At 40.1% G+C, this 26,288-nt stretch overlaps 1 protein-coding gene across 1 annotated transcript; it reads left to right on the forward strand.

Annotated features, from left to right (window-relative positions):
* Positions 1-26,288, forward strand: HAPLN1 (hyaluronan and proteoglycan link protein 1). Its single transcript, XM_056848379.1, has 4 exons — positions 1-176; positions 12,837-13,205; positions 20,745-21,047; positions 25,671-26,288. Exons 1-4 carry the CDS (start codon positions 77-79, stop codon positions 25,958-25,960), a joined length of 1,062 nt encoding a protein of 353 aa, XP_056704357.1. The 5' UTR covers positions 1-76; the 3' UTR covers positions 25,961-26,288.

Genomic DNA, 26,288 nt, shown 5'->3' on the forward strand with positions numbered 1-26,288 from the left:
GTTAAGGTTTCCTAATTTCACACATTTCTTTATATGTGGTACTCTGACAGTGAAGAAGATTCTTGGGCTATAAACGATGAAGAGTCTACTTTTTCTGGTGCTGATTTCTTTCTGCTGGGCTGACCATCATGCTGCCAACTTCACTCTGGAGCACGACAGAATTATTCACATCCATGGTAAGTAACTAAATTAAGCAGCAGAGTTGTGATGCTGTACTGCTATTATAGAATTTGCTGCCTTTTAAAAACAAAATTATTTAGCCATTTTATTGCTATGTTGGATGAGTATAGTTTGGAAATTTTGAACTGCAGTTATACAATATGAAACTATGCAGTGATTTCTAAGATTAAAACAACATTTGCTGAAATAGAAGCACACACTTACTGAAAGCAGTAAGCAGTCTATTGAGAGCTGATCATACAAAAAAGACCTCCCTGTCATAGATGTATGGCAGCAATTGATTATTGAAAAAAATAGCATACAATTCAAGCAATACAGAAAGAAGCTTACCTCAGTGAAGAGATGTGTTTTCCCCATAGCTTTTATGCATAAAAGATGGTATATTGTCCCTCTGCATAATCCTGTGTGTCCTTTTGAATCCTAAAGCTTATGGCTCATAGGAGGCTTTGAGGCTGCAGTGCAATGCAGTTGTTTTTCAGCCCAGTTTGAGCAACTGAGGGTCATCCTGCATGGAGCAAGCCAAAACATTTATTTATGCAAAAGTGACAGGCAAGTGAATAGTGTTAATTCTAATAACATGGCCTACTGGTAAATATAAAGTTTGCAAGTTCAGGACATTTATTTATTGGTGTTTGCAATTTTTGTGAAGTATTCTATGCTGCCATTTGATACCAAGAAGCTTTTAGTGTTTGCTAGCAAGACTCAACATTTCCAAGCACCAGACTCTGTCTCAAGGTCAAAAGAAGAAACTGCACAGGATCGCTTTCAGTGGTACTAGAAAGGAAAAGCTGCCTGAGTGGTTAAAAGCAGGTGCAAAAATAGGGTGTTAATTTATCTATTTCTAAGAATTAGCTCTTCGGTTATCTATTGGTCTTTTGTGCCATAACTTTTAGTGGAGACGGGGGAAAGGGGGGACTTTCGAAATCTTTGGCATACAACGGAACTTCCAAAATGTCCTATTTGATTGCTTTTTAAGTATCTCACAGAAAATGTTACTCATAATAATCTTGGATTTTAAAAAATGACTTGAAGGACCAGGTAAAATAAGGTTTTATAAAGGGGCTAGGGATTTTGGTAAATTTTGAGAGGAGTTCATAGCTAGACTGCTACCTAACCTATGCTGAATAATGATTTGTGATTTTTAAAACTTTTATCCAGAAACAATAGAATGTGTTTTACAAGGGGTCTAGGGAGTTAACTAATTAGTATGTATTTGCCCCACCCAGTTCAAACTTTAGTCGTAATTAATTGGTACTTCAATAAAAATCAGACTACTGCTGTTTCATCTCCAGACCAAGAAGCAAAGTAAGGACTATTTGTAATGACACCCCATCTCCAGATCGAGAAACTAGGGACTTAAATTTCACATTTTTTCTTTTATACTCCTATTTTTATAATGGAGGCTTCAGAGACTGCTTAGTCTTCTAGTCCTCAATGAGAGCAATGCTTGAACTCAGGGTGCCACCTGGCATTCACTTGTTATGAGAAGATTATACATTTGAAGGAATAGGGTTGCTAACACTGGGTTGGAAAATTCCTGGAGGTTTTGGGGTGGAGCCTGGGGAGGGAAGGGTGCCCAGCAGGGATATGATGCCATAAAAGTCTGCCCTCCGAAGCTGCCATTTTCTCCAGGGGAACTGCTCAGTAGTCTGGAGATCAGTTTTAAATCCAGGGGATCTCCAGACCTCATCTGGAGGATGAAAACCCAGTAGGAGCCACATGTGGTGATGAAAACCATAAATAAACAGGTTTATTTCAGTAGTACACAGGCTCATATGCCTGGTGTAAAGTGTAGTTATGCCCTCAGTAATAGCCTTCTGCTGGTGCAAGCAGTTCACTGCCTACAACTTTTCACCATTGACAAAACACTGTCCTTCTCCATCTACAACTTTGATTTGCAGATGGATCACTTATAAGCCGCTCTGAGCCCAACCTTTGGGTTGGGGAGAGCGGGGTAGAAATGTAATAAATAAATAAATAAATAAATAAAGATATCCATTGGAAACAAGTAACTTTCCTCTGTTTTTGCAGTTCTGCAATAACCAGTGTTTTCGCAGATAGATCACTAAATGCTGCATTAAGCATTTGGAAGCCTCATGTATGTAAGCAATTTGTCTAGGATTTTTTTTAAAGTAATGAACAGTGATCTGGGAAAGAAAAAGAAAGAGAATGTCAGTGACATATTTTATTAAACTATGTCACAGCTTAAACATTGTGCAAACGTTTGAGTTTACCTAAACTCTGTATCAAACATAGGATCTTGTAGGTATATCTATACATATAAAAACTATGCCATGCATATTGCCCCCAAAGACTTGTCTAGAGTGGGTAAACATGAACAGAGAGCAGTTTTCCCAATGCCTTTGCAGTAGTTGTTTGCATGTGTGGTACATTCTTCTGCTGCTGATAGGAACTGTAGTTGAGCTTTTCCTGTCTTCTCCATCCCCCACCAGTAAAATTCCTTAGGGGCACATGATTAGCCTATTATCATATGAAAATTGAAGCCTTTGCCAATGTCTCCAAGAATTAGTTATGGGCTAATGAATTCATTGATCGTGCTAGTACCTACAGGCTTTGAGAAGCTCAGTAAGTAGCAGGACCACCTACAACCTGTAAAAATGTCATCTGGACTGTAGATGTAGTATGTCCTACTTTATTGCTTACTTATTTTTGATAGTAACCAGAAAAAAACGCACATGAAAAATGCCCACATGAAAATTGATCACACACACACAAAAAAAAAACCCACAGACATAAAAGCCCACATGGGAAAAAGTCCACACGGAAAAAATGTGTGCATTTATGACTGTGGGTTTTTTTCTGTGAGCAATTTTTTGTGGGCTTTTTTCTTGTGTGTTTTGTTCATAGAACCATTTTTGATGTATGTCTCACTTTTCTCCCTGATTGGGGACCCAAAGTGGTGTTTCACATCATTCCCCCTGTTCTACCTAATCCTCACAACAACAACCTAGAGATGGTAAATTAGGCTGGATTGTGATGGGCCTAAGGTCACCTGGCAGGCTTCCATGGTTGTGACAGATTCAAACCCAGTCATCCCAGGTCCTACTCCAATACTCTAACCGCTGCACCACATCAGTCTTCCCTTGGGGACAAAATTCTACACATGATTCTGAAATTCTACATAAATCTGGTGTCAAATACATGCACATGGATTTATATGCAGTCTTTTTTCATGGGCTTTCACCTTATCTCTTCTTCAATTTAGTTTTACAGAACAGTAAAAGCTGCAGTTACAGTCAAATGTAGACAACTGATCTGTCTCTGAAGCCATGCTTGGATTATACACATGGCATTCTGGGCCTGTGGCACTGTGATCAAAAACCCTAAACTCTTTGTATAGCTCAAAACTGTTGTAAGGACCTTTTGGTCAGTCACTGGCTTTTTGTCATGTCACTGGAAGCCCTTCAGGCTTAATTTAAACCAGGCCTCAGCATTACATTACCTATTTCGAATGATGGGACTCAAACTTGGGACTTGTGCAGCAACAGCATGTGGATTTCAGTCACCATCAGGTAACTACATCTTTTATGTTTGGGATCAGAGCACAAGGTCTCCAGGTCAATTATGTAAGGTGTTTGGAAAGCACAAACACAGAATCTGCCTTTTAAATAAATTAATGTTAAAAAAGGAGAGCTTGATACACTTTTGCAAATCAACACAGAGCTCCCGCCCCTTCTTAAACTCCACCCTTCTCAGGCCCTGCCCCCAAATCTCCAGAAATTTCCCAACCTGGAGCTGGCAACCCTATACTTTAGTATTAGTAGGGTGCATTTTCTTTCTTTCCTATTACATATGATGTTGTACTTACTGATAACGATCAGTTCAATTTGAATTCAGCTCTGCTTCATCCGACATCTATATCTTTAGCTAATGAGAGATTGCTTATCAGGGGGCCCATCTGGCCATAATCCTTACAATAATAATGGGGATGGCGGTATAGAATTTTGGCACATAGTTCTTTTTCTCATGACAGAAATGAAGTGAGCCAAGTCAAGGAGCCAGATCTTTTGAATTTTTAAAAAATATTACAAATAAGAAAGGGGGGGAAAGGGGGAGGAGAAAATTTGAAAAATAATATACAATACATTCTTTTCTTTTTCTTCCATAGCACCCAAAATATATTATAGTACACACACACACACACTCTTTTTTGCCTGTGCAGCTAATATGAAGATTTTATTTTCTCCCCCACACACACACCCCAAAAAAGAAAAGGCCAAGTACACATAGAACAGAACTGTGGCAGTTTCTACAAAAGGGTAATTGACTCCATCCTAGTGTATCTATTGGTTGAGGACCACACATTCTCTACTCATCATTGGTGAAATAATTGAGTGTGCTTCCTAGTTTAATGCATACGCTTAGTTTGTCATGAAACTGCTTGTCCTGTAACTGAAACATCCATGACGTATTCATCTTGCCTTTCCATGAAAAATTCTTAGAAGGACATACCACAGCCTTCTGCCTCACTTATTTCCATTGTTTAACTCTTCATTAAAGCCAGTGCAATGAATTGGGTTTCACGCCAGGAGCAAGCTGCAGGATCGGCCCCTCCAGCGTGGTGTAGTGGTTAAGAGCGGTAGTTTAGAGCAGTGGACTCTAATCTGGAGAACCAGGTTTGATTCCCCACTCCTCCACATGAGTGGTGAAGGATAATCTGATGAACCGGGTTGGTTTCGCCACTCCTACACATGAAGCCAGTTGGGTAACCTTGGTCTAGTTATAGCTCTCTTAGAGCTTTCTCAGCCCCACCTACCTCACAGGGTGTCTGTTGTGGGGAGAGGAAGGGAAGGTGATTGTAAGCCAGTTTGATTCTTCCTTAAGTGGTAGAAAAAGTTGGCATATAAAAACCAACTCTTCTTCTTTGTCGGTCACATATTCTCTCTGGCTCCTTTCCACCTAGGTTCAGTATTATTCAGAATGAGCCTGGGAATGCTTCTAAAATCTAAATGAACTTTAAGAGCCTGATTGAATATGAGACCTCAGTTTAGCTTAGGAATGTTACTGGCCTCATTTTAACCTATGTTGGCAGCAGTTTCGTGTAATGCTGGATCTAAGGAGGTAGAATTTGTGAGGAAGAACAGGGAGAGGTACACACGATCTTGTAGCTCAGGTCAAATCCTTAAACCCTAGTTAATTGCTTATCTACAGTGGTGCTTAAGAAGGTTTTCATAATGTTGAACGTAGCAGGGAATACTTGCTTTGGGCAGCTGTTGATCTTACCCATTTACAGAGTGGAATGTTCAGAAGGCTGTGCTCCAATGAGCAGAGCATTATTGAAAGAAGTGGTTCTGCAGATATGCAGGTCTTAGGCCATAAAGCTTTATAGGTGATAACCAGTACCTTGAACTATACCTGGATACTAATTGGTAGCAATACAGAATTGATATAATACACATATGCTGTCTAGCCTCTGATAGTAATTAAGCTGCAGCAGTCTATGCTAGCTGGAGTTTCTGAGTTGTCTTCAAGGATGGACCTATGTAAAGTAACTTTTTAAACTTATTACTTTCTATCATTTGTTCACAATATCATCAGAAAGAAGCAGAATTTGGGCAACCCAGAAAAGCAACTGTCTGTAATATTTACAGTTTGTAAGATAATGTAAGAAAGATGTAAATGTTCTAAAAACTTTGCAGATACTGAATTTCCTGGAGTGGATCCTGCCGCTATCCTACCACTCCACTGAGCAAAGTGTATTTATTTAAAATATTTATATACCGCATTTCCTTTTGGCTCATGTTCTAAGTCCTCCTGCAGTCTTCCTGCCATTGGACAAAGAGGCACAAGTTGGAGGAAGGCTCCTTAGACTGTAGGCAGGCTACTTGGAGAATGGTTGGTTCCACCCAACTCTGTGTGTGTGTGTGTGTGTGTGTGTGTGTGTGTGTGTGTGTATGTATGTACAAATATTTTTATCACAGTGTTTCACGTTAACATACAAAGGCCTGCCCAGTAGGCAATAAAACAATTAAAATCATAAAAAGTCTAGATCCAACAGACAACTTGATCAATCTAGGTTGTGGAATTATTTCAGGATTTGCTGAAGATCGATTCAGCTGTGTATGTGTGTAAAGTGCCATCAGGTTGCAGGATTTTCAGAGATCAGGCTAGCCTGTGCCATCCAGGTCAGGGCATAGTTCAGCTACTAATACTTTAATAGTGTTTAGCTCAATCCCTTTGGTTTTGTTCTACTTTCAGGTTGAGTTTCTTTTCTCCCCCCTTTTTTCAGTTGGTTTTCATGTAGTTCAGCTACTCCATGGGGAAAAGGAATGTCCATTAAATTTGTTCAAGTCCTTGCTGTAGAGGAGGGGCTGTGGCTCAGTGGTAGAGCATCTGCTTGGCATGCAGAAGATCCCAGATTCAATCCCCGGCATCTCCAGTTAAAGGGACTAGGCAGGTAGGTGATGTGAAAGACCTTTGCCTGAGACCTTGGAGAGCCACTGCCGGTCTGAGTAGACAATACTGACTTCGATGGACCAAGGGTGTGATTCAGTATAAGGCAGCTTCACGTGTTCATACGCTCTAGGAATGCCTGATAGCAGAACCTTTTTCTTCTGAAACTGAACCTCTCCTGAAGTGAAGCTGAGCTAGATGACCCAGGAATGTGTAATTGCTGAAAAGAAATCTGAGCTATAAAATTAAGTCTATAATAAAAACTCTGCGGTTGAATAAAATAGTGTTTATATAAAGAAATATGTGTTCCATGTGTATACTATTAATGTTCTTTTCACATTATGTTTGCCACCAAAAGTTTTATCTGATTTTTTTTCAGTGATTACAGATTTTATATACTGTATCTGTCTGTCAATGAGAGCCAATGTGGTGTAGTAGCTAAGGTGTTAGACTAGCTTCAGGGAAACCCAGGTTTGAATCCCCACTCTGCTGTGGAAACTTGCTGGGTTACCTTGGGCCAATCACACACTCTCAGCCTCGACCCTGGCAAGTATTTAGATGGGAGACCTCCAAGGAATACCAGGGGCATGACACAGAGGCAAGCAATAGCAAACCACCTCTGAACGTCTGATGTCTTGAAAACCCCACAGGGTTTCTATAAGTCAGCTGTCATTTGATGGCAAAAAATATGTCTGTCCATTTTATATGTTGAAATGATTTTGATGCAATGCAGTATTCCCCAAAGAATTTAACTTTTCAAAGTCCTTGAACCAATTGTAGTAAAGGCTTAGTAAAAGGTGAGTCTGAAGCTGCCTATTACATGACCTTAAAGTATCATTAACTCGATTCATTTTCAAGAAGAGTAAGATATGTGTATAAATCTCCTTCCGTGCATTCTGTTCCAAAAGCTGTGAGATCATGTGCTGAATTTTAACAGTGGGTCTAATACACACAAGTACATTAAACTGAGTACTATGGAATGTGCCTATCATTTAGAAACTGATTCTGAATACTTTGTGGTCCAGTTTTCAGAGAAGCATCCTGCTGCTTTCTTCCTTCATTGCCATCAAGACCCTTTTCTTCCCTGCCTCTATTGTTTCCTTGCTAATCTGGTCTGCATAACTCTAATTTCTGTCTGTGCAGAACTTTAATACACAGCAATATTTAAATGTCTACCAGATTTATATTTTCTCCATTGATTCTAAAACAAGAAACTTTATTATTAATATCACATGGAGTCAGTTTATAGATAGTTCATGGAAGATCCACACGTGTGGATTTTCTCTCTTAAAAAAAACAAAAAACATGTTGGGTTCCAGCAATAAGATCTATTTTTCTTCTATTGTATGGATATTTTATGGTTATGCTTTGTATTCTTCACTATCTGTAATGATGAAAGACAGCAGTATGTGCAACCCAAACCAAACATTTTTAAATATGTGAGAGAAAATGTATGAGAAGGATAATAGACAAGAAAGCTGTTTGCCATTTTCAACTCAGGGTATTCCATGGATTTCCCAAGAGAAGGGTGTGTTACAAAATAATTATGACTCAGTGAAACTATACAACTTTTGAGACTTTTAAAAACAACAATAAACCAAGCGGATTGTCTTGAAAATGTTGACATGCCAAAAAGTCACCAGATGTGAAAGCTGCTATAAGGCAAAAAATGATTACCGTATTTTTCGCTCCATAAGACACACTTTTTTCCTCCTCAAAAGCGAATGCCGGCTGGGCGTGTGCACCTCGGGACGGCGCGAGCCGGCGTTCCCCGCCCCGACGGCCAGCTGGGAGGTGGGCGGGGCCGCACAGAGCCGGCTAGGCGCGTGCGCCGGCTCGCTCTGTGCTGCCCCGCCCGCCTCCCAGCTGGCCATCGGGACGGGGAACATCGGCCTACGCCGTCCCGACGCGCACGCTCCCATCCAGCATTCACTCCATAAGACAAGTTTTTAGAGGAGGAAAACAAGATTTTTTCTTGTTTTCCTCCTCTAAAAACTAGGTGCGTCTTATGGAAAGGTGCGTCCTATGGAGCGAAAAATACGGTATATTGATAACTGAAAAGTTTGGAACAGAAGGAAGGATACAGTATTTACTGAAATGCAGGACTAGTTTTCTTTTCCAGGTAGTCCATCCGCCCGCCCCCCCAAAAAAGAGGATGCCACCTTACATTTGCATACAAGTTAAAGTTATGTTCAATAATAATTTGTGTGTGTGTGTCTATAATATTTTTAAGGGGTGGAGCTTACCTTTGGGTTTTTCTGCCTGTTGAATAAATGTGGTAGTTGGTTGTGGTTTTTCAGCAAGACTTAACTGCCAAGTGTAAACTGTTAAACTGTTGAAGAGAAAATAGAACATATTCAGGACATCTGAAGAATGTATGCTCTTAGCAACATTAAATCACAAAATGTTTTCTCCACTGTAGTCCCAATAAAAGAAATGAAATTATCTAATTATAAATAATATTGAGGTTGCAGGAAAATGATTTATGTAGAATATTAACATATACATATAATTCTATATAATTACATAGTTAAATTAGTAATCCAATAAAGCTGTCTGAAAATAGAAGTCCTTTCCCCTGATTTATACAAAATTATAATGATAGTCAAATTTTCAGTATTTCTCATTGTACGAAATAAAGTTCTTACCCATAGAAGTGATAAAAAATCAATGCTTTTCCAAACATAAGCAAGTTTGTAACAATGCAAGAGTTCCATAAATTACATTGCTCCAAATATCATTGCGAGCTATATTTGAAAATGTAGGTAAGGATATGACTTTGGTTAAAACTGACCCAAAAATATACCCAAAAAATATTGTGTTGGTATTTTTCAGATATATATTTTGGGATTTTCTGGGATACCGAAAAAATGGTATTGAAAAATCCTGGAAATATTCAGGATTAACCAGAGAGGTCAGGAGCCAGCGTTTGCAGGCTCCCGGGACTGTCTTTTCTGTTTTTCCTTTGTTTCTATGTCGGGGGGGGGGGTTTCTATGGGTTTGCCAGACTCCTTCTGTCAATTTCAAGTCTGTTCTTGTAGGTTATCTGGGCTGTGTGACCGTGGTCTTGGTATTTTCTATATTTTCTATATATAATAATATAATATATATAGTCAGAAGGAGGTTGGGTTTGAGCTGAGTCATTGTCCTGCAAAAGTATCAAAGGTGCTATCAGTGACTCCTTTAATAGGATGGAGAAACTTTTCATGTTAACACTTCAGGATACAATGGTTCCACATTAAGATCACTTCAGGATACAATGGTTCCACATTAACATACCACACCCTCATTAGCACATTATCTTGATACTTACAGGACAATGATTAGGACATTACCTTTGATATTTTTGCAGGACAATGATTCAGCTCAAACCCAACCCCCTTCTGACTATATATATTACTCTTCCAACACACTTGACACTGAGAGACACTGTCCTTCAGTTTTACTCCTCTGAAGATGCCTTCCGTAGCTGCTGGCGAAACGTCAGGAAAGAAAATACCAAGACCACGGTCACACAGGCCGGATAACCTACAAGAACCAATGAACTCTGACAGTGAAAGCCTTCGACAATAATTTCAAGTCTGTTTGTCAGTTTCAGAAGTGTTATTTTTTTCCTTCGCTGGAGTTGTTTTGTGTGAGGCTCATGGGTTTTTTAGTGTTGGGCTTGCAAACACCCTCCCCCTGTAGCTTGAATATGTTGCACTGTCTGTGATTAGGCTGTTGAGCTTGCACTGACACAGTGGCACTGAGTTCTGCTAGGCTTCTGCACATCGCATTCGTTTCTGTTGGGCTCGCAAAAGTGCCCCCCCCCTGAAGTTTCCACTGCAGCGATTCTCTGGTTTGATTGTGGCTCTGATTGGCTTTGCACATTGGCTTGTGGTTCTACTGGGATTACTGGTTTATGCAGTGTCTGGTTGGGCTTATTGTTGGATCTTCCATGGGAGGCATTTGACCAGTGATTGCTGCTTGCAGGCATGGCTTTTGCCCCGGAAGCAGCTTGGAGGGTTCCCCCCTCCATAGGAAATAATAGCGAACACCTGGGGGCACCTGCTCAGGGGCCCATAGAATTGGACCCCTTGGTCCAATCTACTTGAAATTTGGGGGGTTATTTAAGGGACAGGCTCCAGCAGTATCACAACAGTTTTGCTGCCTGTACCTTTAAAAACCACCCCCCACCCAGAAAGTTTCTCCAGAGGGAATAATGGACCCAGAAAAAAAAAACCAAATCAGAAATATTGGGAATACCAATATTTTGTGGGTCCTGTATACCCAATAAGAAAAAAGGGTTTGTTTGTTTGTTTTTTGCATACTTCTAAATGTAGGGCCCTGTATCCTGGACCCCAGTGTATCACAAAGTTTCAGAATACTGATAAACTGCGAATACAGACCTTTTAAGAAAGAAAAACTGTTTTGTAACAGCTAGTTTATATGAACTTGTAGACTGTCATTAATTTTAAGAAATCTCATTTGCACAGAGAAAAGAAATATTTCTTAATCCTTCTCTCTATTCAGATGGGACTAATTTAAGCAGTAATGAGAAATTCCCTGTCATTGTGAATAAGTATCACAGTTCATTTAGCCTTGCAAGTAAATGTGCAGTAGTTACGGTCTAGTGCATGTACCAATGATGTTACATGCTCTAGAAAGGAACACAGAAATTTTATTTGGTTTAGGCCTGGTCAGTTTTTCATTACAGCAGCTTAAATAGCCCAGATTAGCCTGGGCTCATCCAAGCTAACTAAGCAGGGTTGGTATGGTTGGTAGATGGAGGATCACCAAGAAAGACTGGGGTTGCTATGCAGAGAAAGGCACTGGTAGACCACCTCTGCTAATCCCTCATCTGGAACACCCCATGAGTGGGGTCACCTTCAGTTGGTTATGACTCAGTAGCAAGTTCTTCTTGTTTATTTCTTATCTTTTATTTCTTTTTTTATTTATTCATATTCTTTAATATTGTATGTGCACAGATTATGTTACACCAAGCAGAGGCATAACATCTTATTGGGGGAAATTAGCTGGAGACTTTGCAAGAGGTTGGTGTGGGGTATCTTAGCACCAAAATTTTACGGGGATGAGCACACCAGTGGAAAACGTTCCCAATAAAGAGGCTTGCAGTGTGAGTTGCAAGCTGTTTGGTGGAGGATTCTCAAGGAACACATTTGGGATTTCGATCAGGAAGGATCCATAACCGGTTATCTAGGGCAATAGCTCTAAGATTGATATAGTGACCCCTAAGAGTTTAACAGAAAATAGCTCTGGTGAAAGGAGTGATCCCAGGCCAGTTTAAAGGAGAAACTGGGAAAGTGTGTTAATGTTCCTTACTCCTTCAACTAAAGAACCATTGTGTAAAAGAAGTTCAAGTTTAAGAAACAAACCAGTGGCTGCCATAAGAAATCACTCTCAATAGAAAATAAAAGTTTAAACACTTGTATGTGAACAACCTTGATACATTTGGAATTACAGTATATCACTTTAAACTAAAACCATCTCAAGTTCCTCAATTCTGTTATTCTGTTACAAATCACATTCCTGCTATGAAGCTTTGCTAACCTAGCTTTAAAATCCTCCCAAAAGAGACAAATAAAACCATTTTAAAGTTGTACTTCAAAAAGCCTCTCAAATGCTATATATTTCTGCCCTTTTATAGAAAATAAAGGATCCTAACAATGGTAGGCCATGGAGTCCTAACAAGTTATAAGTATCAACAGAGATAGTGAGGGTTGGTGTGTGTGAGAATAATTTTTTTAAATATATATATATATAAAAACAAGAGGAGTTTCACCATATGGAACCACTTCAGAAAATGCATGTTTATGGGTAGTTGCTGATCTTGCCCACTTGCAGGGTGGCACCTGCAGAAGGCCCTGTTCATATGAGTGAAGCTATCATGGTAGACCCTAGGGAGAGAGGTGGTCCTGCAAATATGAGAGTACAGGGCCATGGAGGGCTTTGTATGTGATAGTCAATACCTTGAACTGAGTTTGGTCACTAGGCAGCCAATGGAGTGACTGTAGAATGGGAGTAATGTGCATGTTCCACCTAGTTCTCAGTGTGGCATTCTGCACTAACTGGGTTATCTGAGCTAACTTATCAGTAAAAACAAAAAAGGCAAGAAATAAAAACTTAGTCCTTAAGGTGTGATACAGTCCTTGTTCGCTTTTGCTGTACACAGCACATTAATATAACTATCTTTCTGGAATATTTTATACTAATCAGTGTTTCTTTCCTTCCCTGATGATCAGAAAATGGACCTCGGCTTTTTGTGGAAGCAGAACAAACTAAACTCTTCTCACAACGGGGTGGCAATGTCACACTGCCATGTAAATTTTACCGTGACCAGGCATCATCTGACTCAGGATCCCATAAAATTCGGGTCAAGTGGACCAAACTCACCTCAGATTACCTCAAAGAAGTGGATGTCTATGTTGAAATGGGGTACCACAAAAAGAGCTATGGAAATTACCAGGGAAGAGTCTTCCTGAAGAAAAGCACAGAAAATGATGCCTCTCTTGTAATCAATAATATAATGCTGGAGGATTATGGGAAATACAAATGTGAGGTGATTGAAGGATTAGAAGATGACACAGCTGTTGTCTCTCTAGAGTTACAAGGTAAGCAATTCTGGCCATACAAAATGCAACTAATATAATAATGCTACATGGGAAATTGGGAGAATTCTTTTGATGTGGCATGTAATTCCTCACAGCTTACAATTTTATTTTATCACTTAGTAATTCAAGGAACATTGTTGCAGGTTTTCTAAATTGTTTGAGTCTGTGCTATTGCAGCTCAACCAAAGTTGAATCTTGGCTCCTTTGTTAGCTAGTTTATTATCATTATTTTAATAGATTATTTCATCAAATCCATCTGAAGTAGTCCATTGGCTATTATTATAAAGGCTACAATGAATTAATTTCTCAGGTGCCACAACTTTCTTTGCCTTACTACTTCTTCTAGTTAACATGAATTTAGTTCTGTTTTGTTTTGTTTTTCCTCCTGAATGAGGGTAGCTTTGAATTAGGTTTCCAAGACTATTTCCCTTAGAATTGAGGTGAAATGATGGTGAAGTGTTATGTTTAGCCTGGAATTATGAATTCCCTTTAAGAAAGTAGAAACCACAAGAAAACAAAAGGCAGCTGCAAGTTATTTGTAAGATCACAGTTATGGAATGTTTACTTTTTCATTTCTGTAGATACATATGAACACTAAACCAATAGAATTATATATGATTTGTCTATGAATGAAATTGTTCTCTCTATTTGTGTGGAATTCAGCAGCTGCATTAAACTGAACAGCTTTCAGTTAGGTCCTCAAACTTGTACCAGTTGTTTCAGAGGTGTGTATAACTCAAAAATATATTACAGTAACCAGTCATGTAACTAAAGAAATACCTGATAGTGTACGTGAGTGCAAATAAATGAAGGGGGCGTGCAATGCCTGGACCATTCATTCTTGTCCTGTATATAATGTTGCATTTATTTTATTTTTATTGTAAATGATGGCAGAGACCCCAGGCACCAGAGGTTTTGAGGGCTCCTGTTTATCATTCCCCACCTTGTATGCCCTGCAGAGAGAACCATCCAACAGAGAGCCAGTCAATACAGCTGTCACTAGGGTTGCACCCCTATTATTTTGGTGGGTTTTAACCCACCTCTCTTTTTTTCTTTTCTTTTTTACAGATTTTAGATTCAGGGCTGTTGTTGTGGGGGTTTTGGGGGGCGAGGTTTAGGTTTTTTTGCAAACCTGGTGCTTTTTTCAGGTTTATAGAAAGATCTGTGGTTATAGCTCCAGTTTCTGGATTTAAGCTTCCACTGATAAGGCCATGTTGAGATTTAGATATATTGGTGATAAAACATTAAAATAAACAAAATTAGAGCAAAAATTAGAGCAAAATTAGAAAACAATTTCTAAAAAACAATTAGAGCAAAATTAGAGCAAAAATTAGAGCAACTGCACTGCATTCATCACCACCAAATCAAGTGTTTTCAACAATCAGCAAAAGGCTTTTGGAAAAGATTACATAGTTTGTAGACACCACCACCCTACAAACTTCTTCTGGTAGGGTATTCCAGAGGAGTGGGGCAAAAACAGAAAACATGAGATCTCATGACAGCAAACTGAATGTGGTGGTAGAATGACACAAAATTAACCTCACTTGGGAGTTCCTCAACTGCTTGATAAAAGGAAGGTTGCTTCTTCAGTTATGAGGGTCCCAGATCATGAGGGGCTTTATAGGTAATAACCATCACTTTGAAGTGAGCGCGGAAACAGACAGGAAGTCAACAAAGTTGTTCTAGTAATATGTACTCAACATCTTACACCAACAAGCAAACCACTGTATTTTGTACTAATTGGAGTTTTACTGATATCGTCAAGGGCACCCACACATAAATCACATTAGAGTTATCGAGCCTTGAGGTTTCAGAAGCATGTATCAATTTGGCTTGATTAACAGCTGAGTCTAAAAGAAAGATAATTTATAATCAGATGAAAAATATACCAGATTTTGTTCAACAACAGTAGCCTGGGGCACCACCAATCTCTTAACTTGATTAGATAATATTAACTTTACTCCTCCAGCAAAAGCGTATCTATCACTTCCAGAACCCTGGCTTCCCACACCAACATCTAAATTCAGTTTCAGCTATATGTTCTATGCATAACTTCTAAAGGATGCTCTGAAGTCAAGGACAGAACTTGGCGCCATGATCCTACTTTCCCACCCCATGTGTGTTTATTGTATGTACTTAAAACATCTGCAAGTAGCCACTTGGACAACCACACACGTTTATTCAGTGCAATTAAGAACATAGATCATAAGAGCTTCCCTGCTGAACCAGACCAATGGTCCATCTAGTCCAACATCCTTTTTCAGACAGTGGACAATCAGATGTCTTAAAGGGCATACAAATAGGGTATGGAGGCTAAAACCTCCCCCCGATGTTGCCTTCTGTACTGTTCGAAGATTTACTGCCTCTGATCATGGAGCTTCCCTTATTGATCATGGCTAGTAGCCATTGATTGAATATCATCCAGGACCATCAATACGTACATCAATATGCATGACCTAGATCCTGGATTTTTTAGTTTACTGATCCCAGGCTACAAAACGAATGGAAAGCATCCAGACATTCATGCAAACAACTGCAACTACAACATGGATGTATTGTGCATTACATAATATATGAATATCTGTAGAGTTTTGTAACAGTGAGCCATGTATTTGAGAAGGTCCCATGATGAGATGAGATGATTTTGCACACGTACCAAGACCTGTTATGGTTACAATGGGAAGAGAGCACATTGTTAGCCTCACTTCCCAGTTATAACTAGGATATCATATATAATAGGAGATAGAGTGATAAATTGTGAATGAGTGCAGTAATTTTTTTCCAGACTTACAGTAATACATCAGTTGGAAAAATTCTTGTTAGAATTATCCATGCCAGGGTAAGACGGTTACCCTATGGTAGAGTATACAGCGAGTCCTACTGTATCCCATGTTGACTCTGGCTACAAAAAGTCTGACTTTTATGTTTAGACTAGGACCAAAGGAAGCCAATTTCTTTACTCTGGCTAAAGCTGGCCTCCTTTTTCCATGGAGATATATGGTACAGGAAATTTAAGTTTCTCTGTAAATACAGAGTGGTTACTCTTAAAACTTTTAATTGACTACTGCGTTAACTCAGCAGCTCTAGTGCTCTTTACAAGTGTCACAGTAATAATCCCAGACTTCATGATCAAAAATAAATTTCAGCTTGAAAGTGTCATCTCTTTAGTCAATGCATATGGATTTTGATCCCAAAATACACAGAATATAGAAGTATCTATGCAGAAGATGTAAGTTATTTTTATTGGGAGATGATGGACACCTCACATCTTGAAGGTGATATCAAATCCATCTTTATCTCTTAGTTTTCTGTTACTAGCATGCAGGGGTAAAGCAAAGCAGTGTCAATACATGGCGCTGGTAAACTTAGCCTTGAGATAAAATAAAGATGGGCATACATGACTATGGGAAAACAACTTTATGTGTTCGCTGTATCTTCCAAGTGGAAAAGCAATGTTCCTCTGTCTTTGGATCTTGGCAGGGATTTGGATGGGGTATATGAATATTTAAGAGCCTAGTTCTTGCCTGAGAAGACCAGTTTTCATTACATAGTGAAAAGCAGATGTTTGATATTGCTCTTCAGTAGCTCTTCACTACACAGGATTTCAGCTTACGAAAACAATAGAGAATGTCTGATCATTAACCTTAGCTTAGGTCTGAATTTAATCATTAACCTTAGCTTAGGTACTGAATTTAATAGTTCTCTAGCACAGTATAACAGCTGTATATATCAGGTTGTAATGTTCCCTTTTATTTGTAGGGCAGGTTTAGGGTACTCACTCAGGTTGCTGCTGACAGGATCATGCAGCAGAGACTGGCTATGTCTCTGAACTGTCCCTTCTACTCTTTCTCGGTTTCAGTAGCACCATTAAAATTTATTTGCTAGTTTTGGAGCCAGTTGTCCCTAGTGGGTAGAAGGTGGTGCAGGTTACAGTTCTTGGTCTTGTCAAAACTGAGATGGTGAAATATTCTTTGTTTAAATTTCTGCAACATATTTTATTTTATCAGAAGCACATGCAGTTTTGTTGTCAGAGAGTTTGCTGTTGTTTAGTAGTAGTTAATAGTCATAATAGTAGTAGTAATAGCAGCAGCAACAGAGTATGTGTGTGTAGAGTGCCATCAAGTTGCAGCTGACTTATGGAGACTCAATAGGGTTTTCAAGGCAAGTGAGTAAGCAGAAGTGGATTGCCATTGCCTTTCTCTGCAAAGTCTTCCATGGTGGTCTCCCATCCAAGTACTGACCCTACCTAGCTTCAGAGATCTGGCTATACTATACCATTCTACATCCCAGTAGTAGTAGTCGTAGTCGTCATAGTAGTAGTAGTTGTAGTAGTATTTATGACTTTCTTTTTTAATCCAGAATATAAAATACATAGTACATTAAAATCAAAACAATTCAAGTGCAATGAAAATAATACATTGTAACTTAATATCGCCACAGTAATATAAAATTAAAGCTAGCAAACAAAAATGAACCAGTGTTCATTTTAAAAACTGTACTCATTCTAATGGGGTATAAGCATTACTCTGAGGTGATCTCAGTGGGGAGTAAAACAATGTCATAGGCAAAACTGTCTTTAGTTCTCTGATCATTTTTCCAGACAATTTTAAATTTTCTACAATGCAGGGACTGGGGCTGTCATTTAAAGAGGAAAACCAAAGAAAAGGAAGTATTTTTTCTTCCCCCTCCCCCGAAGCCATTTTCCAGATGAAAATTGTCCCCAACCAAGTTACCTTCAATCCGTATGTTTTCAGCCATTTTGTTGTTTAATACATAGGTGTGATTTTATATAATGGGGTAGATCCAGTGGGTGCAAGGAATTCTTCCTTCAGAGCACTTCCTCACTGCAACAGCCAGAAGTGTCATCTGGGGGGGAAAGGACCCTCAGGAACAGGATTTCAGAGGTCATTTCATGCTGGGGAAGTGGAATCCAGCCAAATATATCATGGGGTCAGGTCTTATTGTTCTAGCACCAAAACAAAATACCTGGGGAAAAGAGACAGAGATTTCAGCATTGTCCAGTTTCCCTCCCCTTAACAGCTTTCCTTGTATCCACAGTAAGGCAATAAAAGATTCCAGGTCATTGATGGGAGAGTCAACCAAAGATGGGAGACTCAGCCAGATATTCTTGCCTCTGCATGTGGTATATCCTTCCTTCACAATAGGAGCAGATTTCTTTACAGGGGAAAATGAAATCCAAACAGAGGGATACATGAGAAGCAAAAGATCAGTCCCAGTCTCCGAGTGAAATACCCGATTTATTGATTGATTGATTGTTTGATTGATTGATTTCCTTTATAGTCCACCTATCTCACTGAGACTCAAGACAGTTTGCACATTGTAAGTCAATGCAGTCAACAAGATGGGACATCCAGTAAGTTATGTAGTAGGAACAGGACTGCATAAATCTGAAACTAAGCATGAGTATTATAGTGACCTGTTAAACGACAACTTACATAGTAGGACCATACATGCAGCAATCGATAGTATGTACTATACACAGTAGCATAGTCTGCAGTCCGTTTCTCCTTCTGAACCATTCCATTATAGTATAGCCCTGTTGCCTCTGTAAAAATATCCTTCTGAATAATTCAGTTTTGCATAGTTTGTGGAATGTCAGAAGTGGGGGAGCCTTCCTGGCCTCATCGGGCAGACCATTCCATTAGGTGGGGCCACAACAGAGAGTACACAAGAATGGACAGTTGTTGATCTTGCCAATTTGTAGGGTGACACCTGCAGAAGGCCCTGCTTAGATGAACAAAAATGTAATGGCAGAGATAGGAGAGGTGGTCCTACAGATATGGCAGTCCAAGGTCATGAAGTCTTTTTACATGTGATAGCCAATACCTTGAATTGAGCCCTGTAACTGATGGGCGGCTTATAGAGTGACTGCAGAATAAAAGTAATATCCATGCTCTGGATAAGGAGATACAGAGCTGGGTGTCACCAGCATATTGATGACAGCCAAACCCAAAAATATGAATGATTTGTCCTAAGGGGTTTACATAGAGGTTAAATGGCATGGTGGTTAGGATTGCACCCTGTGGATTGGACTCCACAGGATACGTCCCACACCGATGACAACTGGTGTCCAACAGCAACCCTTTGAGTCCAGTCTGTGAGGAATTATTTGAATTTGCAGTGTGTGTGAAAAAGATCTTGGAATACAGGTGGACTGTAAGCTAGTTATGAGCTGTCAGATGCAGTAAGAAAAAAGGCTGATGTAGCCTTGGGGTGTATCAACAGAGGCATAACTTTGACATTGCAAGATGTCATAGTCCCGCATTGGTCAGATCACACCTGGAGTACTGTGTGCAGTTCTGGAGGCCACACTTCAAAAATGTGTGGTCAAAACAGAGCGGATACAAAAGAGAATGATGAGGATGACCCAAGCCCTACAAAGAAAGGCTGGGGGACTTGGGAATGTTCAGTCTAAAGAAGAGGAGGTTGAGAAGGGGACATGATTGTATTTGAAAGGCTGTCACTTAGAGAAGGGAAGGGAGCTGTTCCTGTTGGCAGAAGAGGATAGGACTCATAATAATGGTTTTAAATTATGGGCAGAAAGGTAGCGTCTGAATATTGGGGGGAGATTGACAGTAAGAGTAATTCAGCAGTGGAATTGGCTGTGTAGGGAAGTGGTGAGCTCCCCCTCACTTGCAGTCTTCAAGCAGCGGTTGGATGAATACTTCTCAGGGATGCTTTAAGCTGATCTTGCATTGAGCAGCAGGTTGGACCAAATGGCCTGTATGGCTCCTTTCAACTCTATGATTCTAAGAACCAGTCCAAAATACATCCCCTGATACCTAGTTCTGCTTCCAATCTCTTCAACAAGAGGGCATGGTCCACTGTATCAAAGGTGGCAGATAAATCCGGTAGTAACATCAAGGAGGCACTCCGATGCCACCAATGGTGCCCTCCCATGTCCCCAACCCACCACAGACTCCCACAGGTTGCCAGGCACAGCCCTATCAGCATGTCTTCCACTTCCAATAATGGAGGTTACATTTATCTATTAAAAGAACTGTTGATATATCTTTTGTTGTGGAGATGTAACCAGAAAGCACAACAGACTTAAATAAGGTTTCAGTTTAAAAAAAGACTTTGCCAAAGAAAATTTCTTAACCCAGTTATGAAGTTTCTATGCTAAATCAACCAATTTCTCTCTTAATTGTGTGTTTGTTTGTTCATTGTTGGTTTTAGGCTCGTAGGTTTATATGCCGAGGAAGGTGTTGTATTGTGCAAAACCAAGCAATAACAATAAAATTTCAAATTGGAGGAAGCCCACAGTTGGGAACAGCATGCAGCTGGGAACTGGTAGGATTCCAGAGGAAAGGGTGTGATTCTTACTGGGAGAAAAGACTGCTGTCGGAGGAGACAGTCAGGCGAAGCTCGCAGACTAAACAGCCAATTTGCTGACATCTTTATTTTCCCCCTTCCAGTAAATAATCCATTTTCCCAATCCCCCTCCCCCGCACACACACTTGTCTTAACATACTTAAATAATTAATAGGCACCCTCACCTTTTTTCTCTTTCTCTAGGTATTGTATTTCCTTACTTTCCACGGCTGGGTCGCTATAACCTAAACTTCTATGAGGCTCAGAAAGCCTGCCTGGACCAAGATGCAGTCATAGCTTCATTTGACCAGCTGTATGATGCATGGAGGTCAGGCCTTGACTGGTGCAATGCAGGCTGGCTCAGTGATGGGTCAGTGCAGTATCCCATCACAAATCCCAGGGAACCTTGTGGAGGAAAGAACACAGTGCCGGGAATCCGGAATTATGGCTTCTCCAACAAAGATCAAAACAGATTCGATGTCTTTTGTTTTACATCTCATTTTAATGGTAAGGAACTTTTACTCCCTTTCTAAAAAGGATCTTTTGGTTTTTGAGAGAAAGTAAATTTCAGCATAGCACTTTTTAAAAATAAATATATTTCTACCCTGTCTTTTGCCTGTACTGATTTCAAGATGGCCCTTTTGGAAAACACACATTTAACAATAAAAACATAAAAGCACGTTAACACAAAACATAAAATAAGAAAAATGGTTAAGCAGCAGTAAAATTGTGTAGTAGATGAAAATAGGCAAGAAGAGACGTTCTGAACATCTCACCAAAACTTCATGGAAAGAACACACTTGCAGCCCACTCCTGAGCCTCCAGGACGAAAGTCCTTAGGAGGCCATGAAGGAGCTGTGCCAGCGTTCATACCCCCTGTGCCAGCACCCGTGCCACTTACGCCATCCAGGGTGGCACAGATGCCGGCGGGGGGGGGGACCCAGATGCCATTCTCCCGGTGTTGCAGCACCACCCAGGGATGCCTTCCACCGGCATCCCACCTGGTGCAAAGCCCTGCGCCAGTGTCCAGGGGGGGCATTCCCACGGTGTGCCAGGAGGAGCAGAGCTGCCAATAGGCAGCTTCCTGTCCCCTTTTGCCCCAGTATGCCAATGGGGAGAACAGCGTTGCTGCACCAGCTTTTTTCTGGCACAGCCTCGCTGTTCTCTATGGGGCAAAATGTCCCATTTAAAAATAAAAAATTTGAAAGGCTTTTTAAAGCCTTTCGGTGGCTGGGGAACGGTTTTGGAGGCGCCGCAGCAGCACCTCAGCCACACTATCCCCAGCCACTGAAGGCTAAGGAATTGGCTGCCCATTTGGCACTGAAAAGCAAAAGAGCACCAAGTAAACACCGGTGCACCACCCAGAAAAGACCCTGTCTCTGTAACTACTGATAGAATTGCTGAAAGTGGAGGCACCCAAAATAGGCAAATTAGTGCATTTATTAGTGCAAAGAGTTATTCTTCAGGTAATGCTTTTCACTATAAAAAAGCAACAAGCGTTTGAAAGCACATTCATTTAAGGAAAACACTCATGCTTTGAAATGAGCTATCAGTAATTGCAAAACCAAAAAGCAAATAAATGTTGCCTCATTTTCATTTCAGTTGCTTAAGAGAAATGTACTTTCTTGATAAGAACTGGCCCTAGTAGATGAAATCTACTCTTATAAGAGCTTGCCTCACTCTCTTATGCTGCAAGTATTACCTGAAGAAATGGATGGAAAGAGCAGTATCAACTAACTGGGGCAGCTGTATACCTTAATATTCTTGTCATTTGGAGGTCATGTCTTGGATCCCAGAGATCCTCTGTACACATGAAGCTGCCTTATACTGAGACAGACCATTGGTCCATCAAGATTAATATTGGACTGGTAGCAGTGTTCCAAGTTCTTAGGCAGCGGTCTCTCACATCATCCAATACCTGATCCTTTTAACTGGAGATGCTAGGGATTGAATAGGGTTGCCAACTCCAGATTTGAAGGTAGATCCTGGGAGAGTGAGGTTTAGTGAGGGGAGGGATCTCAACAGGGTATAATTCCATGCAGTCCACCTTCCAAAGCAGCCCTTTTCTCCAAGAGAAGTGGAACAAATGTTTTAAATACATAAATATAAATAGATAAGTAATGTCTGTAGTCTAATGATCAGTTGTAATACCAGGAGATCTCCAGCCCCCACCTGGAGGCTGACAGCCCTATGATTGAATGTGGGATTTTCTGTATTCTCCACCACAAAGCCCTGGGACCCTCTCCACTAGTTCTCCTTGCGGTGGTGCTTTCCTCCAGTACAATGAGTCTTTCTTTCCATCATACATAGAAGCCTAGTTTGATAGGGGAAGTTCCCTTGTGCCAAAGGAAAGCAATACTCCTAGCAGAACAGAGTCCTAGGATCTTACCCCTTTTTTTTAGCTAGAGGACAAAAGAAACGCAAGTTGGGAGGGTAGGAGGAAGAGGCCACTTTTTACTTCTTCTGTAACTAAGCATGCATTGTTAAAAGAAGGCATGTCATCACACTTTGCACATTCCCCTGTTTGTATAGTTTGGGAGTATTACACATAGCAAAAAGGATCTTAAAAATGAATGTTTGAAGGTGTTTTCAAACCATATCTAGATGAGGAGGGAAGAAAAGAACTGACATAATGCAAAGGGGCTGCTACTAACATCAGGGATTAATCTGTTGTTAGGTCTCAACTCTCTGGCATCTGTAACTATTGCCAGGACCCAACTTTGGAACTGGTGAAGACATAATGAATTAAAGGGACCCCTAAGCAGGTGCAGAATGCATTCCTGCTACCACTCAATAAATCCAGACAGGAGGGGGCATTCAGATCTGAAAGTGGTATGTCCTGGCATGTTGAGGCTTGTAATTACTTTTTCTACATTTAATCATTGGCTGGCAGACAGCTCTGTTGTGGTATGGCCAGAAATGGCCATGGTTGTAATAAAAACATGACTTGACTTAGCGACGGTAGAGCTGGACAGATTGCTTGAGTTTCTCTTTCGACACAGCAGCTATTAAACTAGGATTGACTACTAAATGCCCAGAAACACCCATTTCCCCCATGAATATATTACCTTTATAGACAACAAGGCTGTATGTCTTTAACAAAGATATGCATTAAAATGTCATGTACACCCTATGAAAATCAGAGCCTCTGTGAGGGTAGGACAAAAGTCCAAGGTTCTAGATTACTCTGGAGGCTCATAGAGGCAGGCAGATAAAATAGGATTTGTTTTTGTGTGATGTTTGGGTTGGTCTGGTTGATTCATGGGGGACAGGCAGCTCTTAGAAGATCTGATAAAACAGACAAGAAAGGTGTAGAATAAAAGACAAAAGACACTAGTGGTTTTTTTTTTTTAAATCCCCAATTCTATTAACGGCTCATTGAAAGTTTTTTTTTAAGTTTTCACCCATGCCTGGAAATGCCTAGACAGAACATCAAGGAAAATGACCTGTACAGAAAGTGCTATAGCTGCAACATCCCCACAGAAAAGCCCGTTATGATCTTCCATTGAAGCTCTGTCCGGGCTACCCTTTATGGCAGATGGAAGACTGGCTTCTCTCAGAAGCAGGGCTTTTGTAATGGTCTCCCCAGTACTGTGGAGTTCACTCTCCCATGGTGGTCCTTGTCACGCTCAGGTACCTTCTTGTAAGGACAGGTGAAACTGTTCTTTTCTCCAGACCTTTGATAACTGCTAATAAGATTGAAACTTTCCCCCTGATTTTTCTTACCTTTGTGATTTATGACTGTCATGACTTAATGTTTGTTAATATGTTCTTATTATGCTATATTTATGTGTTGTGAGCTGCTTTGAAAGTTTTTAAGTTACAAAGCAGCATAGAAATTCTGCAAAATAAACAGATACTTTTATTTAGACACTTAAACCAAATTTTTCCCCCTTGCAGGGAAAAATAAGTAGATTACATCATTCTCCTCTTTCCCATTTTATCCTCACAGCAAACACCATGTGGAGTAGGATAGGCTAAGAGAGAGTGACTAGCTCTAGGTCACTGAGCCTGATCTCATGTTAGTGGAGATTTGAACCCGGGTCCCCCCGATTCTGTTCCAACATTCTACCACTACCTTACTGTGGCTTTTAAATGATGTGCGAGGCTGTTGCAAGAGGGCATCTTAATGCAATCCTTCTGTATTGGAGGCAGGAGGGGAAAAGATAACAGATGAAACCTTCTTTCAGATAGATTGCTCCTTGGTTACATAGAAAAATTGACCTTTGCGTGCCCTATTTTTTTTTCTGAAAATAGGAAGCAGCCATAAATGAGCCACAACCCGACAAATCATTAAATGCCTGGAAACCGCTGCATTATATAACAGCAAAGACAGAAAGGAAAAAAAAGAAACCTAACAGATTTCATTGTTTAGCAACAAGTTTGACTCTCTTTCATGACTCACACACAGGGCCTCTTGCATGCGACTTAATGCATGGTGCTGAACAGATGTTTGGCCTGTGTCCCACAAGTGAAGAGATGCTCCCAATCTCTGCTTGTGCACAACATTTATTTGATTTAAAACATGAAAAGACTAAACACTTACTTTGCTTTGGCAAGGATGCTTCAAGCCTGAGTTTGCATCTCCAAAACAAACATCACTGAAAGCCAGGGTTAAAACACTGCAAATGTTTACCTGATCTATATCCAGCTTAGTTGTTCCATAGCAGGCTGATTACATTTATGCAAGTAACTCCTACTCCATTTATGCAGTTGGTATAAATGAAAGAAATCTGGCGGTCACAGGTTTAAATCCCCCACTCGGCCCCGGAAGCTTGCCAGGTGCCCTTAGGCCAGTCACACATTTCTAGCCTAACCGACCTTGCAAGGTTGTTGTAAGGATAAAATGGAGGAAAGGAGAACACTGGAAGCCACTTTGAGTCCCCATTAGGAAGAAATATGGGGTATACCATAAATGAAATTTAAAAATTCCAAAACTTAGCAACATCAATGTAACATGAGAAAAGTTCATTGTAAAATGAGCCGCATTTTAAAAGAGCTGGAATTTTAATTTGAGAATTGTACATTTATATTCCTTTATTGAATCGAGAAAATACATTTTTATTTTGTTCCTCTTTCCATTCATCTGATGCGTATGTATTTCTTCTTCTTTTGTTTTGCTCTCATAAGGCCGTTTTTATTACCTAATACACCCAACCAAACTGACCTATGATGAAGCTGTGCAGGCCTGCCTCAAAGACGGTGCACAGATTGCTAAAGTAGGCCAAATATTTGCAGCCTGGAAGCTTCTCGGATATGACCGCTGTGATGCCGGCTGGCTGGCTGATGGCAGCGTCCGGTACCCCATCTCCAAGCCAAGGAAGCGCTGTAGTCCTACTGAAGCAGCAGTCCGCTTTGTGGGCTTTCCAGATAAAAAGCACAAGCTCTATGGTGTCTACTGTTTCCGGTCATACCAGTGAACATAACCAACAGCACAGCAATTTCCAATCCATCAAGAACATGTGAAGGATTTTCTTTCAGTATGAACTCATGCAAGTTACCAAAACTGTGATAAATCTTTTTTACTTACTGTAAAAAGTCATTTTCATAAAACTGATCATTAATTTGTTTTTTGTTGTTTTTTTAAAGCTTTCATTCAATAGATATTTTAAATTAATATAATTTAAAGGAAGCTCTAAGTAAGGAAGTATTTAAAGTGTAATTGTTTAAGCTACATCATTCCGACAACAGAGCATATTTTTGGTGAATGGGGCATGCAAAACTTGGTGATTTTCTATGACTACATTA

This window comes from Euleptes europaea, chromosome 4, assembly GCF_029931775.1.
Source record: "Euleptes europaea isolate rEulEur1 chromosome 4, rEulEur1.hap1, whole genome shotgun sequence".
NCBI lineage: Eukaryota > Metazoa > Chordata > Lepidosauria > Squamata > Sphaerodactylidae > Euleptes > Euleptes europaea.